The sequence below is a fragment of the Oncorhynchus gorbuscha genome, linkage group LG15, assembly GCF_021184085.1.
Source record: "Oncorhynchus gorbuscha isolate QuinsamMale2020 ecotype Even-year linkage group LG15, OgorEven_v1.0, whole genome shotgun sequence".
NCBI lineage: Eukaryota > Metazoa > Chordata > Actinopteri > Salmoniformes > Salmonidae > Oncorhynchus > Oncorhynchus gorbuscha.
This window is the reverse complement of record NC_060187.1, coordinates 50198483-50218148: the sequence shown is the minus strand read 5'-3', so window position 1 is coordinate 50218148 and position 19666 is coordinate 50198483. Positions and strand designations below refer to the sequence as shown.

Below are 19666 nucleotides of genomic sequence, written 5' to 3'. Positions count from 1 at the left end.
AAGGCAGCGGTTGTACTGGTCAGGCACTGTGTTATGCGGGGGAGCGCTCATAGCCCGCAAGTGCCATTGGAGAGTGGGCATCCAGCCAGGGCGTGTTCTGCCAGCTGAGCGTGTCTGGTCTCCAGTACGCCGTTTCGATCCAGGGTATCCTGCGCCAGCTCTGCATGCTGTCTCCGGGGCGCTGGGAAGGTGCAGTGCATCCTATGCCTGCGCTCCGCCCGTGCGGATCGAATGTGGGCATTGAGCTCGGTTCAAGCTGTGCCTGCACTCTGGATGATCCGGGCTAAAGTGGTCATCCAGCCTGGAGGAGTGGTGCCAAGGCTGCGCACCCGAGCTCCAGTGGTCCCTCACAGCCCGGTCCATCCGGTGCCTCCTCCACGCACCAGGCCACCTGTAGGTCTCCTCAGCCTGGTGGGTCCTGTGGCAACCCCACGCACCAGGCTGTCTATCCGTCTCCTCCCTCCAGTTTTGCCCGTCTGTCCTAAGCTGCCAGAGCCGCCCGTCTGTCCTGAGCTGCCAGAGCCGCCCGTCTGTCCTGAGCTGCCAGAGCCGCCCGTCTGTCCTGAGCTGCCAGAGCCACACGTCTGTCCTGAGCTGCCAGAGCCGCCCGACAGTCAGGAGCTGCCAGAGCCCCCCTTCAGTCAGGAGCTGCCAGAGCCGCCCGTCTGTCCTGAGCTGCCAGAGCCGCCCGTCTGTCCTGAGCTGCCAGAGCCGTCCGTCTGTCATGAGCTGCCAGAGCCACCCGTCTGTCCTGAGCTGCCAGAGCCGCCCGACAGTCAGGAGCTGCCAGGGCCCCCCTTCAGTCAGGAGCTGCCAGAGCCGCCCTTCACTATGGCGCTGCCGGAGTCTCCCTTCACTACGGAGCTGCCGGAGTCGCCCTTCACTACGACGCCTCCGGAGTCTCCCGCCTGTCCGGCAGCGCCCGCTGCAAGGGTCCCCAGTCCGAGGTCGGCGGCGAGGGTCGCCGCTCCAATGGCGCCACTTAAGCGGGCAAAGACTATGGTGGAGTGCCAGAGCCGCCACCGCGGACGTACGCCCATCCAGATCCTCCCCTATCGGTCAGGTTTTGCGGCCGGAGTCCGCACCTTTGGGGGTGGGTACTGTCACGTTCTGACCTTAGTTCTATTTTTATGTCTTTGCGTTAGGTTGATCAGGGCATGAGTTGAGGTGGGTAGTCTATGTTCTTTTTCTATGTCTATATTTCTATGTGTTTGGCTTAGTATGGTTCTCATTCAGAGGCAGGTATCGTTCGTGGTGTCTGATTGAGAATCATACTTAGGTAGCCTGTTTTCCCCATTTTGGTTGTGGGTGTTTAATTTCTGTTTAGTGTCTGTTCACCTGGCAGAACTGTTTCATTTTCTCTTCGTTGTTATTTTGTGTAGTGTTAATTTTTTTCAATTAAAATATGACGAACACTTACCACGCTGCATTTTGGTCCTCCTCTCCTTCCACCAACGAGAATTGTTACAGAGCTGGACAAAGGGCTGCACCAAAAAAACGAATGGTTCCACAGAATACCTACTGGGATGGATCCTGAGGAAAATGTGGCTTCTTCATCAATATCTTTATGCATTCGTTAATAAAGTAATGATAAAAAATACTATAAATACTATAATACCATTATATACAGTGGGGAGAACAAGTATTTGATACACTGACAATTTTGCAGTTTTTCCTACAGCATGTAGAGGTCTGTCATGTTTTATAATAGGTACACTTCAACTGTGAGAGAGAATCTGAAAAAAAAATCCAGGAAAATCACATTGTGTGATTTTTAAGTAATTAATTTGCATTTTATTGCACAACATAAGTATTTGATACATCAGACAAGCAGAACTTAATATTTGGTACAGCAAGGTCATTGAAGATGAAACGTGGCTGGGTCTTTCAGCACGACAATGATCCCAAACACACCGCCCGGGCAACGAAGGAGTGGCTTCGTAAGAAGCATTTCAAGGTCCTGGAGTGGCCTAGCCAGTCTCCAGATCTCAACCCCATAGAAAAAAATTTACAGGCCTCTCATATTTTTAAGTGGGAGAACTTGCACAATTGGTGGCTGACTAAATACTTTTTTGCCCCACTGTATATATATATATATAATATTTTAGCAAGTTTCATTATTTTAAAAATATTTATATGTATTGTAGCGACCCGCACAGACAGCTGTGTGTTATGTGTTCGGCTAGTAGGTGGTTGTGTTGTACTTCGTACCCAGTGTTCGCAGGGTCCGACATGCCAATCAACCTGCAATCTGCCTATCACGGGAATGCCTGGAATGTTCTGATGCCGGGCATCCTGGCGGTTGGTGGAGTGGTGTAGAGGGGGGTTGGGCAGGGGGATGGAGCATTGGACGTGAAGACAAGGTTTAGCCTTTGTTCTCTCTCTTACGTCTGGGTTTCACAAGAGAAGGTCATGATTGGTTTGTGGATTATCTTTAATTTATTTGGCGTGGGGTAAGGCCAAACAGTTGCCTGTGTAAAGTTGGTTTAATAAACCGTCAATTCGTAAACTCAATCCTCTGTCTGAACAATTGTTCCTTTATGATCTAGTCAGGTCATTACAGTATAAATATATATATATATATATTTATACTGTAATGACTGTAAAGAATTGCTATTCTCTTATGCAAGTGATCAGCCTACTGCTAAATACATGGCTACAAATCACAGTAAAGGATGTGGGGCCCCCTACAGGATAACTCACGCACACACACCCCCATCCAGCACACACACACACAGTCCCCTTTAGCTGAACGGATGTGACGGCGGGATTCTAGAGTGACGGACGGCCCAGCTGAGCCAATGGCGGAAGACTACAGACGGACGGCCCAGCTGAACCAATCCAAAGATCCGATCTCCCAGAATCAACCTACTTTCTGTTTTGTATAAATTGTATTGTAACGGTTCACTCTTTCTCTTTTCCTGCTGTTCTGTGCGAGCGAATGGGAGAGCCGTATATACGTGTACCAGATATTCTCACTCTGAATAAACCTGTCGCTTGTCGTACAATCTACCACCTTGTCTGAATCGATCCTTAACCGGCTCACCCTTCTACATATCCTTTTATCAACATGACCTGACTAGATCATAAAGGAACAATTGTTCAGACAGAGGATTGAGTTTACGAATTGACGGTTTATTAAACCAACTTTACATATATATATATGACATTGATTTTAGAATTTGCAAATGGTCTTAGTCTCATTGTGATGAGCCTATAAAACGTAGTGCACGTGACATCCCGACAATTTTGAGAAAAAAACACTTTATATCGGAGTTGTCTATTCATGACATAGGAGGTGAGGAGGTTGACAACCCTAATCAAATATTCAAAAATGTATTACAATAATGAGATGTATCCACCAATCCAAAGAAAGGATAGGCGGGAGCGAGACAGCCCGTGGTGCCGCTTTGTGGACAAGGACTCCCATTGTTATGGCGGGGTCGAGACATGTAGTATCTTATCTGAATATCCATGAACTTTGATACTGTAGTGTATTTCCCCATATTCTCGCGATGATTACAAAATAAGAAGTTTCGGCGACAGATGCTCAAATGTAAAAATAAATAAATATATATATATATATATTTTTTTTACAGCCAGCGGCCACACACAGACAAAAGAGCGCACCAGCGGCGTCTGGGACATGCCAGTAGTTTCAGCTATCGCGTGTGTTTACAAGTTAACCAGGAGTTTGAAGTGCAGGCGGAGTTGCAGCTTTTGTCGGGTTCTGCTTTTTGAATCATAAAAGCAAAGTTGACTAACTTGAGGTGCTGCGCGTACCAGACAGGGTTAAACATTGACAACCACGCCAGTGACCTAGTGCATGTGGAATGGCAGCTTCCCGGCTGGTAAAAGGTATTCTGAAGAACAAGAACAGCAGGACAGGCATCAAAGTGGGCCCGTCCGAAGAAGTACCAGTAGAGACTTCAGAACAAGCGGCGCTTGGACTTCTGGAGGATGACCCACAGTGAGTATATAGTCAGTTAGCTAGCTTACAATCTTGACACGGACAGTCAGGCTAGGTATCTAAGGCTAGCTAAGTTAGCTAGCTTACAATCTTGACACGGACAGTCAGGCTAGGTATCTAAGGCTAGCTAAGTTAGCTATTCCAGTTTGTTAGGCTTGGGTGCTGCCCTGACTAAAAACGGTATACACTTGTTAACGTCGTCAGCAATGTTCCAGGGGTTGCACATAATTAGCTAGTAAGTTGTCATGCTTGCTTTTCTGATTTCCTCGTCTCGTTCTTTCTATGGCTGTTTATATTTTATAACGTTAGTTCGCTAACTTTACCGTGCCAGTTAATATTTGCTAACCAATTTACTAGTTATTTTGCCCAATACGTTAGAAAGTTAACAACAAGCACAATGTCTGCTTATCAGCTGAGAAAAGGCTAAAGTACCTAAAAATCTTATCCGGCTTCTGACCTGTAAACAAGTGTAAATGTGTCCGTGTCATCAGGCAACTTGTTAAAGGTTGGTGAATGGGCTGGTTGACCTACAGTTGGCATTTGGCACAGCCATTTTACCAGCAAAAAACTACGTCCCTATTTAGAATGGGGGAGTCGAATGAATGGGCTGCTGCAGGAGCTCTTTCTAGAGCGACCGGTTATTAAACTGTTTTTAAAGCAAATTTTCACATGGTTTATGTCCAGGGTGGAATATTCCATATGTTTAAAACCACAGGTCCAGCAGGATTATTTTAAAGTTGAATAGATGGGTTAGCTGACAATGTCACAAACGATGCGCACGCTTCAATGGTGCAGAAGCCCATGTGTTGTGTTTCTTGATGGCCAGATAGCTAGCAACAATGACAAGAAGCTGCCATGTGGGGAATCGTAGTTGGTTTGACTCAGCTAGTTAAAAAAACAACAACTTGTTCTTGATTTTTTTAAACATTAAAAAAAATCTCTAACTTTACAACTGTAACTATGTATTTGAGACAAGTGCTCATTGTGCAAATGTACTTGTTTTCAATAAACATTGTAGATGAAATATAGTATACATGTCAACAATCTAAGCCAACCCTGTCTGTTTTGCCCCATAGTTGAGCATGGGTTGGTATTGTTGTTAAACAACCAACCCGTCTATACACACTCAAAACTCGACGACTTGTTTGTTTACTATTTGGGCATGACATTTAGAGTATGTTCAATGGGGGACATTGAATTACATCGTTTCTTTGGTTAGAATATGGTAATATTAATGGTTGTAAATATGTACTTTATTTGGGTGAACTATCCCTATAAATTAAGACTGTAGAAAATTCTGCTTATAGGTGGTTTTACAAGAGTTTTAGCCATCAACCCCTGATCTGTTTTTCTCAACTACTGGTGGTTTGAATATGTTAATGTGGCAAATTACCCCACATTCAAGAATAATCAAATGAATATCAATCTATAGGTGGTTGAGGCTGATTTGCAAAAGGTGGCTATCATCTTAGACAAGGCATTTATGTGTAGCAGCTTGTGCACAATGCTAAAATGACAACAGGATATTTGAGGTAAGATGCATTAGTCAATATATTTTTGGTGCCCATTGTAGGAGATGGGAATTGTTCTAATGACTAGGCCTATCAGCTATTGTGAAAGACCTGATTTAAAATAGTCTCCTGAAGACAAGATAACAGTCTAAATCTGACCCACCCTACACCGAAACAAAATTATTTTTCAATGTGTTATCCCCCCACTAGTATCAGTTACATATTTGTGTTCACAATCGTTTTTGGCAAAATGTTCATAATAGTTATCAGGTCACACTACGAAAATTCATGCTGAATGCTGTTTTTTCGTTGTTACAGCCTAATGAACCTTGTGCTAAATTGACAATGACTAAACAAGATTATATTTGATAGAGCGTTCTTACTGAGTGGTGGATGGCAGCTGTAGGCTCGTAAGCATTCATTCAAACAGCTCTTTCCTGCATTTGCCAGCAGCTCTTCGTCTGTGCTTCAAGCATTGCACTGTTTGACTTCAAGCCTATCAACTCCTGAGATTAGGCTGAATACTATAGTGCCTATAAGAACATCCAATAGTCAAAGGTATATGAAATACACATGGCATAGAGAGAGAGTCCTATAATAACTACAACCTAAAATGTCTTACCTGGGAATATTGAAGACTCGTGTTAAAAGGAACCACCAGCTTTCTTATGTTCTGAGCAAGGAACTTAAACGTTAGCTTTTTTACATGGCAAATATTACACTTTTACTTTATTCTCCAACACTTTGTTTTTGCATTATTTAAACCAAATTGAACAGGCTTCATTATTAATTTGAGAGTACATTTATTTTATTGATGTATTATATTAAGTTAAAATAAGTGTTCATTCAGTATTGTTGTCATTGTTTATATATTATATATATATATATATATATATATGTTTTTTTTTTGTTGTGGGTCCTCCAGTAATCGGTATCGGCGTTGAAAAAACATAATCGGTCGACCTCTAGTGAATTACACTTACTGCATTGGCAACCAGCTTCAATGAAAATGCAACACTTAAATGTAGCTGGCTGTCTTCTATGAGTTGTCCTCAAAGAGTGAAAGTAATTTTTGCCAGATTCCATGTGGTTTTTGAGCTGTGCCTGTTGTATTTTTTTAAAATTAGTTGTCACATTGCTGGAATTCCCCAATGGGCTCGGAATTGACCAGGTAGAATGTGCAGCTTGCACATGTGCAACGGGTAAAACATGTAAATCGCATAGCCAAGTTAAAGGGTTGCAAAATGTGACTAAATGGTCGCGGTCTGGAACCCTGCTTATGATAGATAGTTAAATGAAATATCAAAATAAAGTTGCACATGTATAAACTCCCATCAATTGAATGGGTATATACCAATGTTTCGGCATCACTGTGCCTTTCCCAGGGTAAGTAATGTCATGATTACTTGAACCAGGTTATGAAGACAAACAGTGCAATTAGTGCAACCAATGACAATAGTAAGGTGTGTCATAATGATTTAAGTTAATTAAAATTAATTTGTGAAACTTGTTTTTTTATGGCATATTAAATATATTAGGTTATCATATAGAAACATCATTTAATATTGTACATCATATTAGCATCAACATATATTGTTTAATTCAATTTCACAATTGTTTCGTATTTCATACTTGTTACATGTAAATGTTTGAGAAAATGGCCCTTGAATGTTTTGGTACCTACTTGAGAGCTCTTCTTTGTCTACACCCATTCAGCTTTGTTCACACCCTCCTAAGCTTTAGCCCCACCAATCTCTTTAAGGCTTTACATGTGAGGCTATGTACTAAACAACCAAAGATTCCAAGACTAAAGGCTGGTTTATACTACGGTTGTGTTCGTACATTTTTAATCTGGAATGCCAGAGTGTGCTCTGGGCGTTTTGTAAATTCAGAGCGTTTCGCTCTCGAAGTGCACACTGGATGCTCTGGCTGAAACGTAGGGTTATCCGAGCGCTCTGACCTAACAACAGTCAAGCACCCAAGCTAACATTGGCTAACTTGATAGCTACATCCAGACACAAATGAGAGAACAGCTCAGGCTGACCATTTTACTCGCCCTAGCAGAGCTGGTTAGGCTGTTTTTATGTTATCCAGAGTGTTGGTGACTGCAACTGTGCTGCTGGCAACAATTTTTAATGACTCTTTTTTTTTTGGCAACGTTTACTGACACTGGCCATATTCAATGGGTGTTGAGCATTTGTAAATGCGTTAGTTATTCTGCGCTACGCCACACTCAGACGAGAGGGCTCTGAAATCAGAGTAGCTAGCCAGAGCGAATTTACCAGCTACGTCTATATACGTCTAGCAAAATAATTAATCACAACTCCTATTGTTAATACCTTGCTTGAATCTGCAGGCAGCTAACCAACCAGGTTCAATGTTAGCTAGCTAACATTAGGCTATAACTAGCAATGCAAATAGCGCTGAGATACGAATAATATTACTACACAGATCATACACCTAATGTTAGCTAGTCACCCAGCTAACGTTAGCTAGCTAACATTAGGCTATAACTAGCAATGCAAATAGCGCTGAGATACGAATAATATTACTACACAGATCATACACCTAATGTTAGCTAGTCACCCAGCTAACGTTAGCTAGCTAACGGTATACTAACTGACGTTTAGAAACATGTAATATCTGAAAATGTAGCTAGCTAGACTCTCTTACCTGGATGGATGCTTCTCCCTCTGTCACAGATTTCATGGTTGCCCTTAGTTTGAAGATATAATCTGGATAAAAGTGTTTTATACAACACCAGTGTTCTCTTTTTGACTCTGTCTGTATATTTGCAATCAAACGTCAGAATTATCATAATCCTATACTCTAATTCCACTGATTTCAAAACTCGGCCCTCCTGAAGTGGAGAGCAACACTTATGCAGTTCTACTATGTGATATCTTTCAAAAAAGCAGCCTTAGAGAGGATTACGTGTGCTACATGGCAGATGAATCCGAACTCCTCTCTCGGCATATCCAGCCCACTCATTATCTCAGCCAATCATGGTTAGCGAGAAGGTTGCTGACTTTTTCCATGGCTAAACCAACTAGGCTCGTCATTTAACAATTTTATTCATATTTACAGACGGCATACAAGTTTGTTCTTAAGGCACATGTTCACATTTTCCAGAAGGCGTTTCTGCCTAAAAATGCATTTAGATACAAATTTTTAAAAAGTTTACGTTCAAATGGTGCTCCTGTGAAGCAATGACGCACGACATATGCCTGTTTTCCTGAAACGAGTCACATGTTCAGTTTCCCCCAAAAAGCTTGCCTATGTCATGAAACATCCATAACATCTGTCCATTTAAGCTTTATTTCTCCAACATGCCCATATGTAGAAGTCTCCATTTTTGGGGTATACACTCCCCCCAAGTGGTACAATACACATCAAATGTTTTGTTTCTATTTTGTATGTCAAAGTTGTGATTTTGAGTGCAAATGTAACACCCATACTGCTGTAATCGCCCAGATATAGATCTGATAAGTCTGACATTCTATTGTGTAGTGAAAGTGTTTTTCCTGTCATGCATCCCATGGGATATAGGCTTACATATTATGAAACATTGCTTAGCCTAGTGGTTAGAGTGTTGGACTAGTAACCGAAAGGTTGCTGGATTGAATCACCGAGCTGACAAGGTAAAAAATATGTCGCTCTGCCCCTGAGCAAGGCAGTTAACCCACTGTTCCCCGGGCGCCGAAGACGTGAATGTTGATTATAGCAGGCCCCAGCACCTCTGATTCAGAGGGGTTGGGTTAAATGCGGAAGACACATTTCAGTTGAATGCGTTGTTGTACAACTGACTAGGTATCCCCTTTTAGAGTCAGGCTTGCTGAGGTACAATAGCCTAACTGAGCAGTATGCATATGTGCCATATCCAATGATTTGACATGTTAGTCTGAGACACAGCAGGACAGGGCATGTCCCCAGTGCCATCGACACAGTCAAGCTGCCTGCTGTGCGCCTGACTTATTGAGAACCTGTGTGTGCATGTGGGAGAGGTTTCTGTGTGAGTTAGCAGCTAGGGGAAGCTCTACAGGATTACTGCAGCAGGTAGTATAATTATTGCCCTCTCCCCCCTGCCTTTCTCTCTCATGATGGAAGGCCTCTCCCTCCATAAACATGCCCGCGAGGCTGCTTTATGACAGAAGAGGGGAGCGCCAGCAGAGACAGTTTAACGGCTGTATTTGGCACAGTCTCCGAGTCCAGACTGTGATGATAAAGAGGACTCCAACCAGAATCCCAGAGAGCCTACAATTTGTACCTCGGAAAGTACATTCCTTAGCAGGACAGCTAGGTGCACACTCGAGGAAGAAGTTACCTTTAACCACAGATCTAGGGTCAGAATACACTACCCATAGTTGCTTAGTCCTAATCTTAACCATTAAGGGAATTAAATGTCTGACCATGTATGTTCGGGTAGTGCCAACTTCTTCTACCTTGTCCTAGGGCCACAACTTCTTCTTGTCCTTTCCCCAAAAATGTACCTTGAGTTCAGTGTCAGAATATACTAGTCTCCTGACCTCATTCGCACCTGAAGGAAAAGCACTTCCTCCACAAACCCACTCATTCAGTCACCCTCAGCATTATCCTGAAGGTGATGTGAACTACCTCTGTACAAGGCCATCGTAAATTTCCGAACAATTACTAATTCAATTGCAGAGAATAAGACCCTTTTTATTTAATTGCCATGTTTGTTTGTTTCCAAAATACACAACGGGAGTGAGAACTGGGGCACTATATTAAGTGTGACAGGTCTCTAGTGTAATATCTTAGGTTGGTTTTAAATGCCACCCTGAGCTCTCCTCTCTGGTCCCATTCTCTCAGGAAGAAGTCACAGAAATGGGACGAGATGAACATACTGGCAACGTACCACCCGGCAGACAAGGACTACGGGATGATGAAGATCGATGAGCCTAGCACACCCTACAACAGGTGAGTTGCTCCATTCATTCTCATGAACAGGTAAGGACATAGTTATCCAGAGACTGCAAAAATTGCTTCCCAGTATTGGGAAAAGATAGAACTGTGCCGAAAAGTGTTTTGGATTCATGTTAGAGGGTAAATCCATTTTAATTCAATCACTTTTTGACAGCACCCCTTTGAACGAAACCTTCCATAAATATTTGCCCATTGTTGAAGTACTCAAGGTTACTTTTTGGACCTGAATGCCAAAACCATTCAAGAGATAAAGGTGTTCACCTGTTTTGCATATACCACCATACATACCATGAGAAATCTTTGTCCTCATCACTGGAAAAGATAAACAGTTGAAAAAAGATTTCTAATAAAACAAATTGACATTTTATTTTTTTAGCTCTACGGCTCAGTGTCCCTAAACCAGGGCAGCTGTTGCTCAAATTGCGATAATGTGACTAGAATGATGTTGTAAACAGCCAATTCCCGGGACATAGACATGTCTTATGTGGGCAGAAAGCTTAAATTATTGTTATTGTCCAATTTACAGTAGCTGTTACAACAAAAAAAGACTGCTATTGTTTGAGGATAGTGCACAACAACAAAACACTTATCATGGCAACTGGTTTGATACATTCACCTCTGAAGGTAAATAATGCACTCACATTCAGTAATATTTCTCTGATTTGTTTCTGGATTCTCATATGTTGTAGCTTCGACTCTATTTTACAGCATCTGGGGTTTTAGTGTTGTGCCCACTATCGGTTAAGACACAACATGCTCTTGAATACAGACCGGGAGTATTGGCTAGCGAAAAATACAAGCTGCATAGCACTCAGAAATAAAAATGTTTTTACCAGTTATTGTTCATCCTGATCAGAAAGTTTTTACAGAAGGACCACTAAATAAAAATGTTTTTACCAGTTATTGTTCATCCTGATCAGAAAGTTTTTTTTTTTTACATGGACGATACATTGGAGATAATATAGAACAGAACAAAACATCTAAAAAGCTGGACTAGTAACTGAAAGGTTGAAAGTTCGAATCCCCGAGCTGACAAGGTACAAATCTGTCGTTCTGCCCCTGAACAGGCAGTTAACCCACTGTTCCTATGCCGTCATTGAAAATAAGAATTTGTTCGTAACTGACTTGCCTAGTTAAATAAAGGTTAAATAAAAAATAAAATTTATAGCGGATTTTTGTGAGTGATGAGTCTCTTTGATAAAATGGGTATAAGTAATATATATAGCAACCCCAGGTGTAAAATAGTAAATAGAGGCTACTTCTCAGAGTTTTTCCGTGATGTGGAAAACGCGGATGGAATCGCAGAATTTGGTAATAAAAATGGAATCAACTGTAAAATGTGGAATATTGCAGATTTGTCCATATTTTATCTGAAAGATGTATGTATGTATGTATGTATGTATGTATGTATGTATGTATGTATGTATGTATGTATGTATGTATGTATGTATGTATGTATGTATGTATGTATGTGTAGTCGTAATTATTGTAGGAACCTAAATGATTTCATAATTGTAAAATTACACAGAAGTAGGCCAAAAGAAATAATTCCGTTTTCGATTGGGGTATTTTGAGAGTGGGTCGGTCGTGCGTGGGACCCATACCTTTCCTCACAACTCGGCTGTCACTTTGAGAAACATGTCGAAGAGGCTGTCTGAGAGGGCCAAGTCCTCTTTATTTTTTTTTACCCTAACCCCAAAATTCAGAGCAGAGCAATACCCAAGGGACTATTATGAGTCAGGCGATAAGCTGTTTTGCAAATTCTGTCAACATACTATAGATTTCATTTATAATGAAACACTTGCCTTGATAAAAAATAGTGCAATGTTGTGTTGCTTCATTACAAATGTACTGTTATATCTTATTAAATGGTTGACTTTTTATTAATTCACATTATTAGACACTCTGATAATAAAATTAGTGTAAATCGGAAATCACAGAATTCAGAAAAATGGAATTTGGGTGAAAATATTAAGGTTTCATAGGGCCCTAGCCCTGTCTGGGTTATGAGCCCCCCCTGCAATCTGCCAAGGCCGCTGCATAGGTCACCCCTGTGACACTGTTTTGTCCTTCTCTCCCTCCCCCTCTCACTTTACCTCACTCGTTCTCTTTTTTCTCTCTCCCTCTTCCTCAGGATGGTGGAGGACGAAGGGGCGCACAGCGACTCAGAGGGCAATGTGCCCAACGTGGACGACCTGGCCTCGAAGTAAGTCAACATCACTGACTGGATAGGTCTGGGAGAGAGGAGGATATTCTTCCTCAAAGGTTTGGAAGGTTCTGACACTTATCGAGGGCCACATCAGAATTTCAAATTTAAGCGGAGGGCCGAGAGATTTTCTGGACAATTTGTTTGTCAAAAGCAATTTTCCCACCAGAGAAAGGGCAGTTATTTTTAAACTTATAGGTCCATTATTATTTCTACATTTTCTACATTTTCTATCTAGTTTTTTTTACTCAAACCTCCCCCGGGTCAGATTGAATGCCTATGTTTCCCACCCCTGCTATAGGAGGAGGGAAGTTATGCAGTGATCTGGGCCTTATGAGACTGAAGGTGGGGACTCTCACTATGGTTTATGGCTTGGATATACTGTATAACAGAATGTACTCTTTGTATATTATCTGGATTTGAACTATTTGAGGTCAAGGGCATTTGATCTCCCGGCGTTAACATGGAGTATAGGCCTAGATGGAATTTCGCTCTAAGGAGCCCTCTGTTGACCTTCGAAACCAGTTGAGTTTACAGTAGAGATGTAAACTGAATCACTCACTTTCTATTGCTCCTTCGCTCGGTTCACTTTCTCTCTCCTCTCTTCCCCCCCAGATTGGCAGCAGCAGAGGGAAAGGAACCACGCTTCATGAGAGAGGAGGAGGAGGAGGAGGAGGAGAGTAGTGAAGAAGAGGAAGATGAACTAACCCCAGAGGATCAAGGTGGGCTGTCTCCCTCTTCCCCCTCTTTGTCGACTTCCTCTCATCCCCACCATGTCTCTATTCCCATTGGGTGTCTGGCCCTGACATTTCCCTGACATCATGTGTTGTCATGTAAAGCCCTGTGTGCTCTAATAATGGATTCTCACAGCTCAGTGGCCACGGGCACGGCCAATGGTCCAAACGGAGCTCACTCCCGGAGACTGTTCCAGTTGACTCTGGTCCATTTTGGCTCCAGACCCACACGTCTCCCTCTGCCCTTTCCCACATTTTTATCTCTGCAGTACAGGAAAAAGCAAGAGCCGAAAATATAAATTCTCCCAAAATACTGAAACGTTGTGTGTGTGTGGTACGTTGATGTCGATGTCATCACCATGTAGGTTATAGTGCTTTACTAGGTGTCCAGACAGACACGTCATAACTTTAATAGAACGTTCAATACCATAGAATATTGCAAATATGGTGCTTTTTTGCACCTGTAATAGCAACCTTGTATACACTACATTACCATAAGTATTTGGACAACTGCTCATCGAACATCTTATTACAAAATCATGGGCATTAATATGGAGTTGCTCCCCTCTTTGCTGCTATAATAGCCTCCACTCTTCTGGGAAGGCTTTACACTAGATGTTGGAACATTGCTGCAGGGACTTGCTTCCATTCAGCCATGAGCATTAGTGAGGTTGGACACTGATGTTGGGCGATTAGGCCTGGCTCGCAGTCTGTTCCAATTCATCCCAAAGGTGTTCGATGGGGTTGAGGTCAGGGATCTGTGCAGACTAGTCAAGTTCTTCCACATCGATCTCGACAAACCATTTTTGTATGGACCTCGCTTTGTGCATGGGGACATTGTCATGCTGAAACAGGAAAGGACCTTCCTCAAACTGTTGCCACAAAGTTGGAAACACAGAATTGTCTATAATGTCATTGTATGCTGTAGCGTTAACATTTCCCTTCACTGGAACTAAGGGGCCTAGCCTGAACCTTTAAAAACAGCTCCAGAACATCATTCCTCCTTCACCAAACTTTACAGTTGGGACTATGCATTTGGGCAGGCAGCGTTCTTCTGGCATCCGCCAAACCCAGATTCGTCCCTCTGACTGCCAGATGGTGAAGCGTGTTTCATAACTACAGAGCACGCGTTTCCACTGCTCCAGAGTCCAATGGCGGTGAGCTTTACCTCTCCAGCCGATGCTTGGCATTGTGCATGGTGGTGATCTTAGGTTTGTGTGTGGCTGCTCAGCCATGGAAACCCATTTCATGAAGCTCCTGAAGAACAGTTCTGACGTTGCTTCCAGAGGCAGTTTGAACTCCGTAGTGGGTGTTGCAACTGAGGACAGACAGAATTTTTATGCGCTTCAGCACTTGGCAGTTGTTTTGTGAGCTTGTGTGGCCTACCACTTCGCAGCTGAGCTGTTGTTGCTCCAAATGTTTCCACTTCACAATAACTTCAGTTGCCTGGGTCAGCTCTAGCAGGGCAGAAATTTGACAAACTTACTTGTTGGGAAGGTGGCATCCTATAAAACCATTCTACTGCCAATGTTTTTGCTATGGAGATTGCATGGCTGTGTGCTTGATTTTATACATCTGTCAGCAACAAGTGTGGCTGAAATGGATAAATCCTCTAATTTGAAGGGGTGTCCACATACTTTTGTGTGTGTATAGGGTATGAGACCTGGTAAAAAGCACTCACCCATACAATTCATTAGCGTTAGATGGGCCATCAACTTATATAAAATGTATTTAATATTAGATCATTTTTTAAGATTTGTAAAAGCATGAGTGACCTGAATTTGAAGTAGTTATTCCCTCCAGTGTGAATCTTCCAGTATAGTGGTGCCCTTACAGGCTAGCACGCAGGACAGACCCTTTGCTTCAATCCTTTTTCCAGTTGACCAACTCTCAGTAAATATGCACAGACCCATATTTTATTTATGCTGAAAGCACCAGAATGGAGTTGGTTTAGAATTCTACCTGAATGGTGTTGCTTTTAGTTTTGATCAGACATAACTTTACTTTAAAATTAGTTGGATAAAATGTGTGCTTGGAACAAACCGGGGAATTGATTGCAGTGACCTTGATGTCTAGTAGTAATTGTTTACTAAAAAAAATAGGCCTTGCCTGCCTCTTACAGCACTGTGTGCGTCTTCAAGTCCGCTTTGAAAATCTCTGTGTAGTAGTTTGATGCTATATTCCCTTGAATTGGAAAGCAATTATTATAAATATATTTTTTAACAGTTTCATTTCTGAACCATGTCCTTGAAAGTAGATTAGATTCTACTGGAACTGTTCAGCCAGATTCCTCATAAAAATAGTTTGACGTATTCGTCCTTGAAGCACCATTTGAGGATGAGCGTGTTAACTCTCTCCCTTCTCTTTAATCTGAAACCCCCCTTTTAGCTTTTGAACGCTCTGAGCCTCCCCTAATGTAGCTCTATCGCTCTATTTCCTTCACACGGAGGAATCGTGATGTTTACACGTCTGAGTTGTGGCTCTCCTAGCCTCCCTCTGCACCACATACCCTCCTCCGTCTTCTCTCTGTCTTTCTCTAGCGTTCTCTCTCTCACTCATACTCACTATCTCCCCCTCAGCGAAAAATAAGCAGTTTCAAATGATGAGGAAGATGCATTACAACGAGGGCCTCAACATCAGGATGGCCAGGCAACTCATAGCTAACGAATTGGCGGAAGAAGTGGACGAGGACGAAGAGATGAGAGACGAAACGGAGGACATCAACGTAGACTCTCCGCAAGACGGTAAGAGAAATGGGGGTACTCAGAAATCTTATAATGGCAGGGCATTTCCCATGGTGACAAATCAGGAGCTCTCACCAGTTAAATCCATTGATGCCGATAAAATGTTTGATTCACCAACGGTTGGTCATCGACACTGGGAGTTTTTTTTTTTGAGCAGCAAGCTGACAGCATGCTAGGTATTGATGGGTATCAACAGCCAATTCTGCACGGGCTGGAAGCTATAGCGAGCCTCAATTGGCCATTCGCCCCATCATATCGCCAAGCATGTGCACAATAGCTGGATCAAATCCCAGAGCTGACAAGTTATAAAACTGTCGTTCTACCCCATGAGCAAGGCAGTTAACCAACTGTTCCCTGGGCGCTGAAGACGTGGATGTCAATTAAGGCAGCCCTCTGCACCTCCCTGATTCAGAGGGGTTGGGTTAAATGCGGAAGACACATTTCAGTTGAATGCATTCAGCTGCACAACTAACTAGGTATTTCCCTTATATTTAATGTTCAGCTTTCAAGTTTTTACTAGTTGTATGTACAGGATACACTCCAACTAAATGCTTACTTGCATGTTCCTTCTTGACAATGCAACAATAAAAAATACAAGATAAGAATAAAAACAACGTAAATGGCTTAAGAAGACATTTAAGCATAAAGTCAAGTTGATACTTGGAGGGTTAGATAAGTGTAAGCTCCACACAGAAGGTTACTGGGCCCTGATTTAGTAGGCCATCCAAATGTTAGAGATCAAACAGTCCTCAGCAAGGGATTGGTGTGGTAAACAGTGGATAGTGTTGAAAGTCTTAATACTGGATGCAAAGTTGTTGATGGAACAGTCTGAAATGAGAGCTGTTCCCACTCCTATAAGACTACTAAAATATTAGCGTTTCACCTGTTGTTTTTCTGTTAGATTTGATGTCGTATTAATTAACACTTAAGGTGATTTCACTCACATGGCTCTCTTTGGATTTACAGCTCTGGATTCCTAGAGGAGGACGCGCCACCTCTCCTGTCCCCAGCCTGTCTCGGCTTCTGACACATTTAAGAGACACTTAGCCACACAGTGCCGGGCCATAGAGCAGACGGACACCGCTTCACAATCTTCCCTCAAACAACCCCTGTTCATGCTTGTTTATATTTCCCAGTAACACTGAAATGCAAAGCATTTTCACCCTGCTGGTTGCTTCTCTTCATTGCCAAGAGTCCCTCACAAAAAGTTGTCATTGCCTCAAAGGAACCAGACCTCAAGGAACGGAGACCTAAAGACTGTTCTTATCAGTGAGGACTCCTGCCTTGCTCGCTCTCTGTCCATCTCTTTGTCCCGGCTTCTCCTGAGCATCTGGTCGAATGCTGTCAGAAAGAACAGCAGCACCCATTGGATTTCTCATTGAATGAAAGTGGTGGAATTTTTTGCTGACGGAGGTAGGAGGGATTTGGTCTCTTGATTTTTGTCTTGTTCCTTCTGTCCCCATACCTGTTTTTGTTTAATTTTTAATTTGTTTTAACTATCACCAGAACCTTATAATATATATAATATATGCCATTTAGCAGACGCTTTTATCCAAAGCGACTTACAGTCATGTGTGCATACATTCTACTCATTGGAGAAATCTGAAACCTTGATGAGCTAGCTGCGGTTTTCTTTCTTTCTTCTGTTGTTTTTTTCCTCCGTTCCAATCTTGGATTTGGTGTTATCTGGAATGGATATAGGAATGGCAGACTGCATTTTTAACCAGCCCACGGGGCATCTCGATATCTAAGGTGACCAGCATTCGACTCAGTCCTACACATATTTACGCCCACTATAGGATTTGGTACAGACGCATGTGCACTGACTAATAGGAATAGCTATGTTTCCAACAACATACCATTATCTTAATATGGTGGCTACATTGACAGCTAAACCTATTTATGCTCATGCAATAAAATGATATTAATTTATTATGTATTGCCTTGTGATGACAGAAATGAGGTCATTTCACACAGGACTACTGCATGTCAAAATGTATATGCAGATGGTCAGGTTTGCCATTATACTTATGGAACCCAGCTGTATTAAGCATGGCTACTAAAGCCTTGTGGCCATTGGCACTAATGCGACATTTGCTCACTAAGCTAATGAGGGATAGCATTGGGGAAATGAACCCCAGAGAAGGTTTGTACTACTGATAAGCAGGGGTGTATTTGCTATGAACCAAACAGCTAAAATGGCAAGGGATTAATCTGCACTTGTCCAATAACAAAATATTTTTGCTACGGTGTCCACTAAGGATACACCCCAGGATTGTGTCCAATACAGTATCTGACATTTTGTATTAAGTGTATGGTATTGTAGCATGTCCTTGATTAGGAACAATTATCCCCCATTTTCATTTTTGCTACCTTGCTGATAAAATGAGTGATATCTGGGCAACCAAGACAGTTAGCTATTGTGTATGATGGATTTTGAATCATAGCACCTTGATGTGCATGTGAACTTTTGAGAACCACAGTCCTCCCATGATGACTAAGTTTCTCTTTTATTTTTATAGGCACATAAGAAAAAAAATCTCGTTTTATCAGGACATGTAGAGATGGTTTCATCTTTTCTTCTCAGAACTAGAATTGAGCCCTTTCGTTTCACCTGTCTAAATGGCCATAAGAGGCTATCCATTGGATTCTGTCCTTACAATCTCAAAAGCTCACTACTGGATCCTTTTGGAAAATACAACACCCACAGGAAATACTGACACACTGCATTCCCACTTTGTTTTTTTAGATATTTTTTTATCGTGTCAATGTTAAGGGAAGATTTATTGACAAAAACCAACAAGTTAATTTGAGTAATTATCTTAACTTATGACTAGCTTTTTGTAAAAAACAACAACTTGTATGATACTAACTATTGGTCGATATTACAAGGCATATGTGCCTATATAATGTATTTATGTACATGTCTAAGTGAATAGGCTACGTTCAACGGCTTGGATTCCCCTGTCTATTTGTTGTTTAGCTTAATTTTTACCATGTTTTCTTGACACATTTCAGTTGAATGCATTCAGTTGAACTGACTAGGTATCCCAGCCGCTTTCCCTTTCTTTACTAGGGACAGTGGACTAAGATTCTGTCTCACATGATCATTTATCTGTCCCCAAATAATGGGGACTTGTTTGTTTTTTAGCTCTTTAAATGGGTTTGTTCTTAATTATAAGTGTTTTTATTTTTGTCTCACATTAAAATGTTTTATGGACCCATTTGCTTTTTTTTGTCTTGTTTAATGTGGAGCTTTGGCCCTTTTATTATTTACTGTTTTTGAACCAGGTACCTTTTGCAGAAATGCCCAGTACTTGTGTGGCCACTAGATGGCAGTAGTCTACAATAAATCTAACTTTCATGTTGACTAATAATATAAGGGGAACTGCTGAGTGTAAAGGTTTCTAGTTCTCTGGCTTCATATTCTCTAGTTTGTCATTTGCATAATAATATATTGGCAGATACAGCAATTAAGGGTAGAATACATATATTTAATTGAAAGCTGAATATGCACTGTGTGTGTGTACCACTAATCCTCATCACTAATTGTTAAA

General features: G+C 41.9%; 1 protein-coding gene across 1 annotated transcript; it reads left to right on the top strand.

Annotated features, from left to right (window-relative positions):
• The first annotated feature begins 3134 nt into the window (after nt 1-3134).
• On the top strand, nt 3135-19329 carry LOC123997453 (protein phosphatase inhibitor 2-like). Its single transcript, XM_046301709.1, has 6 exons — nt 3135-3970; nt 10312-10419; nt 12560-12631; nt 13247-13353; nt 15945-16109; nt 17076-19329. The coding sequence occupies exons 1-6, from the start codon at nt 3834-3836 to the stop codon at nt 17087-17089; spliced, it is 603 nt and encodes a 200-aa protein (XP_046157665.1). The 5' UTR covers nt 3135-3833; the 3' UTR covers nt 17090-19329.
• The last annotated feature ends 337 nt before the right edge of the window (nt 19330-19666 follow it).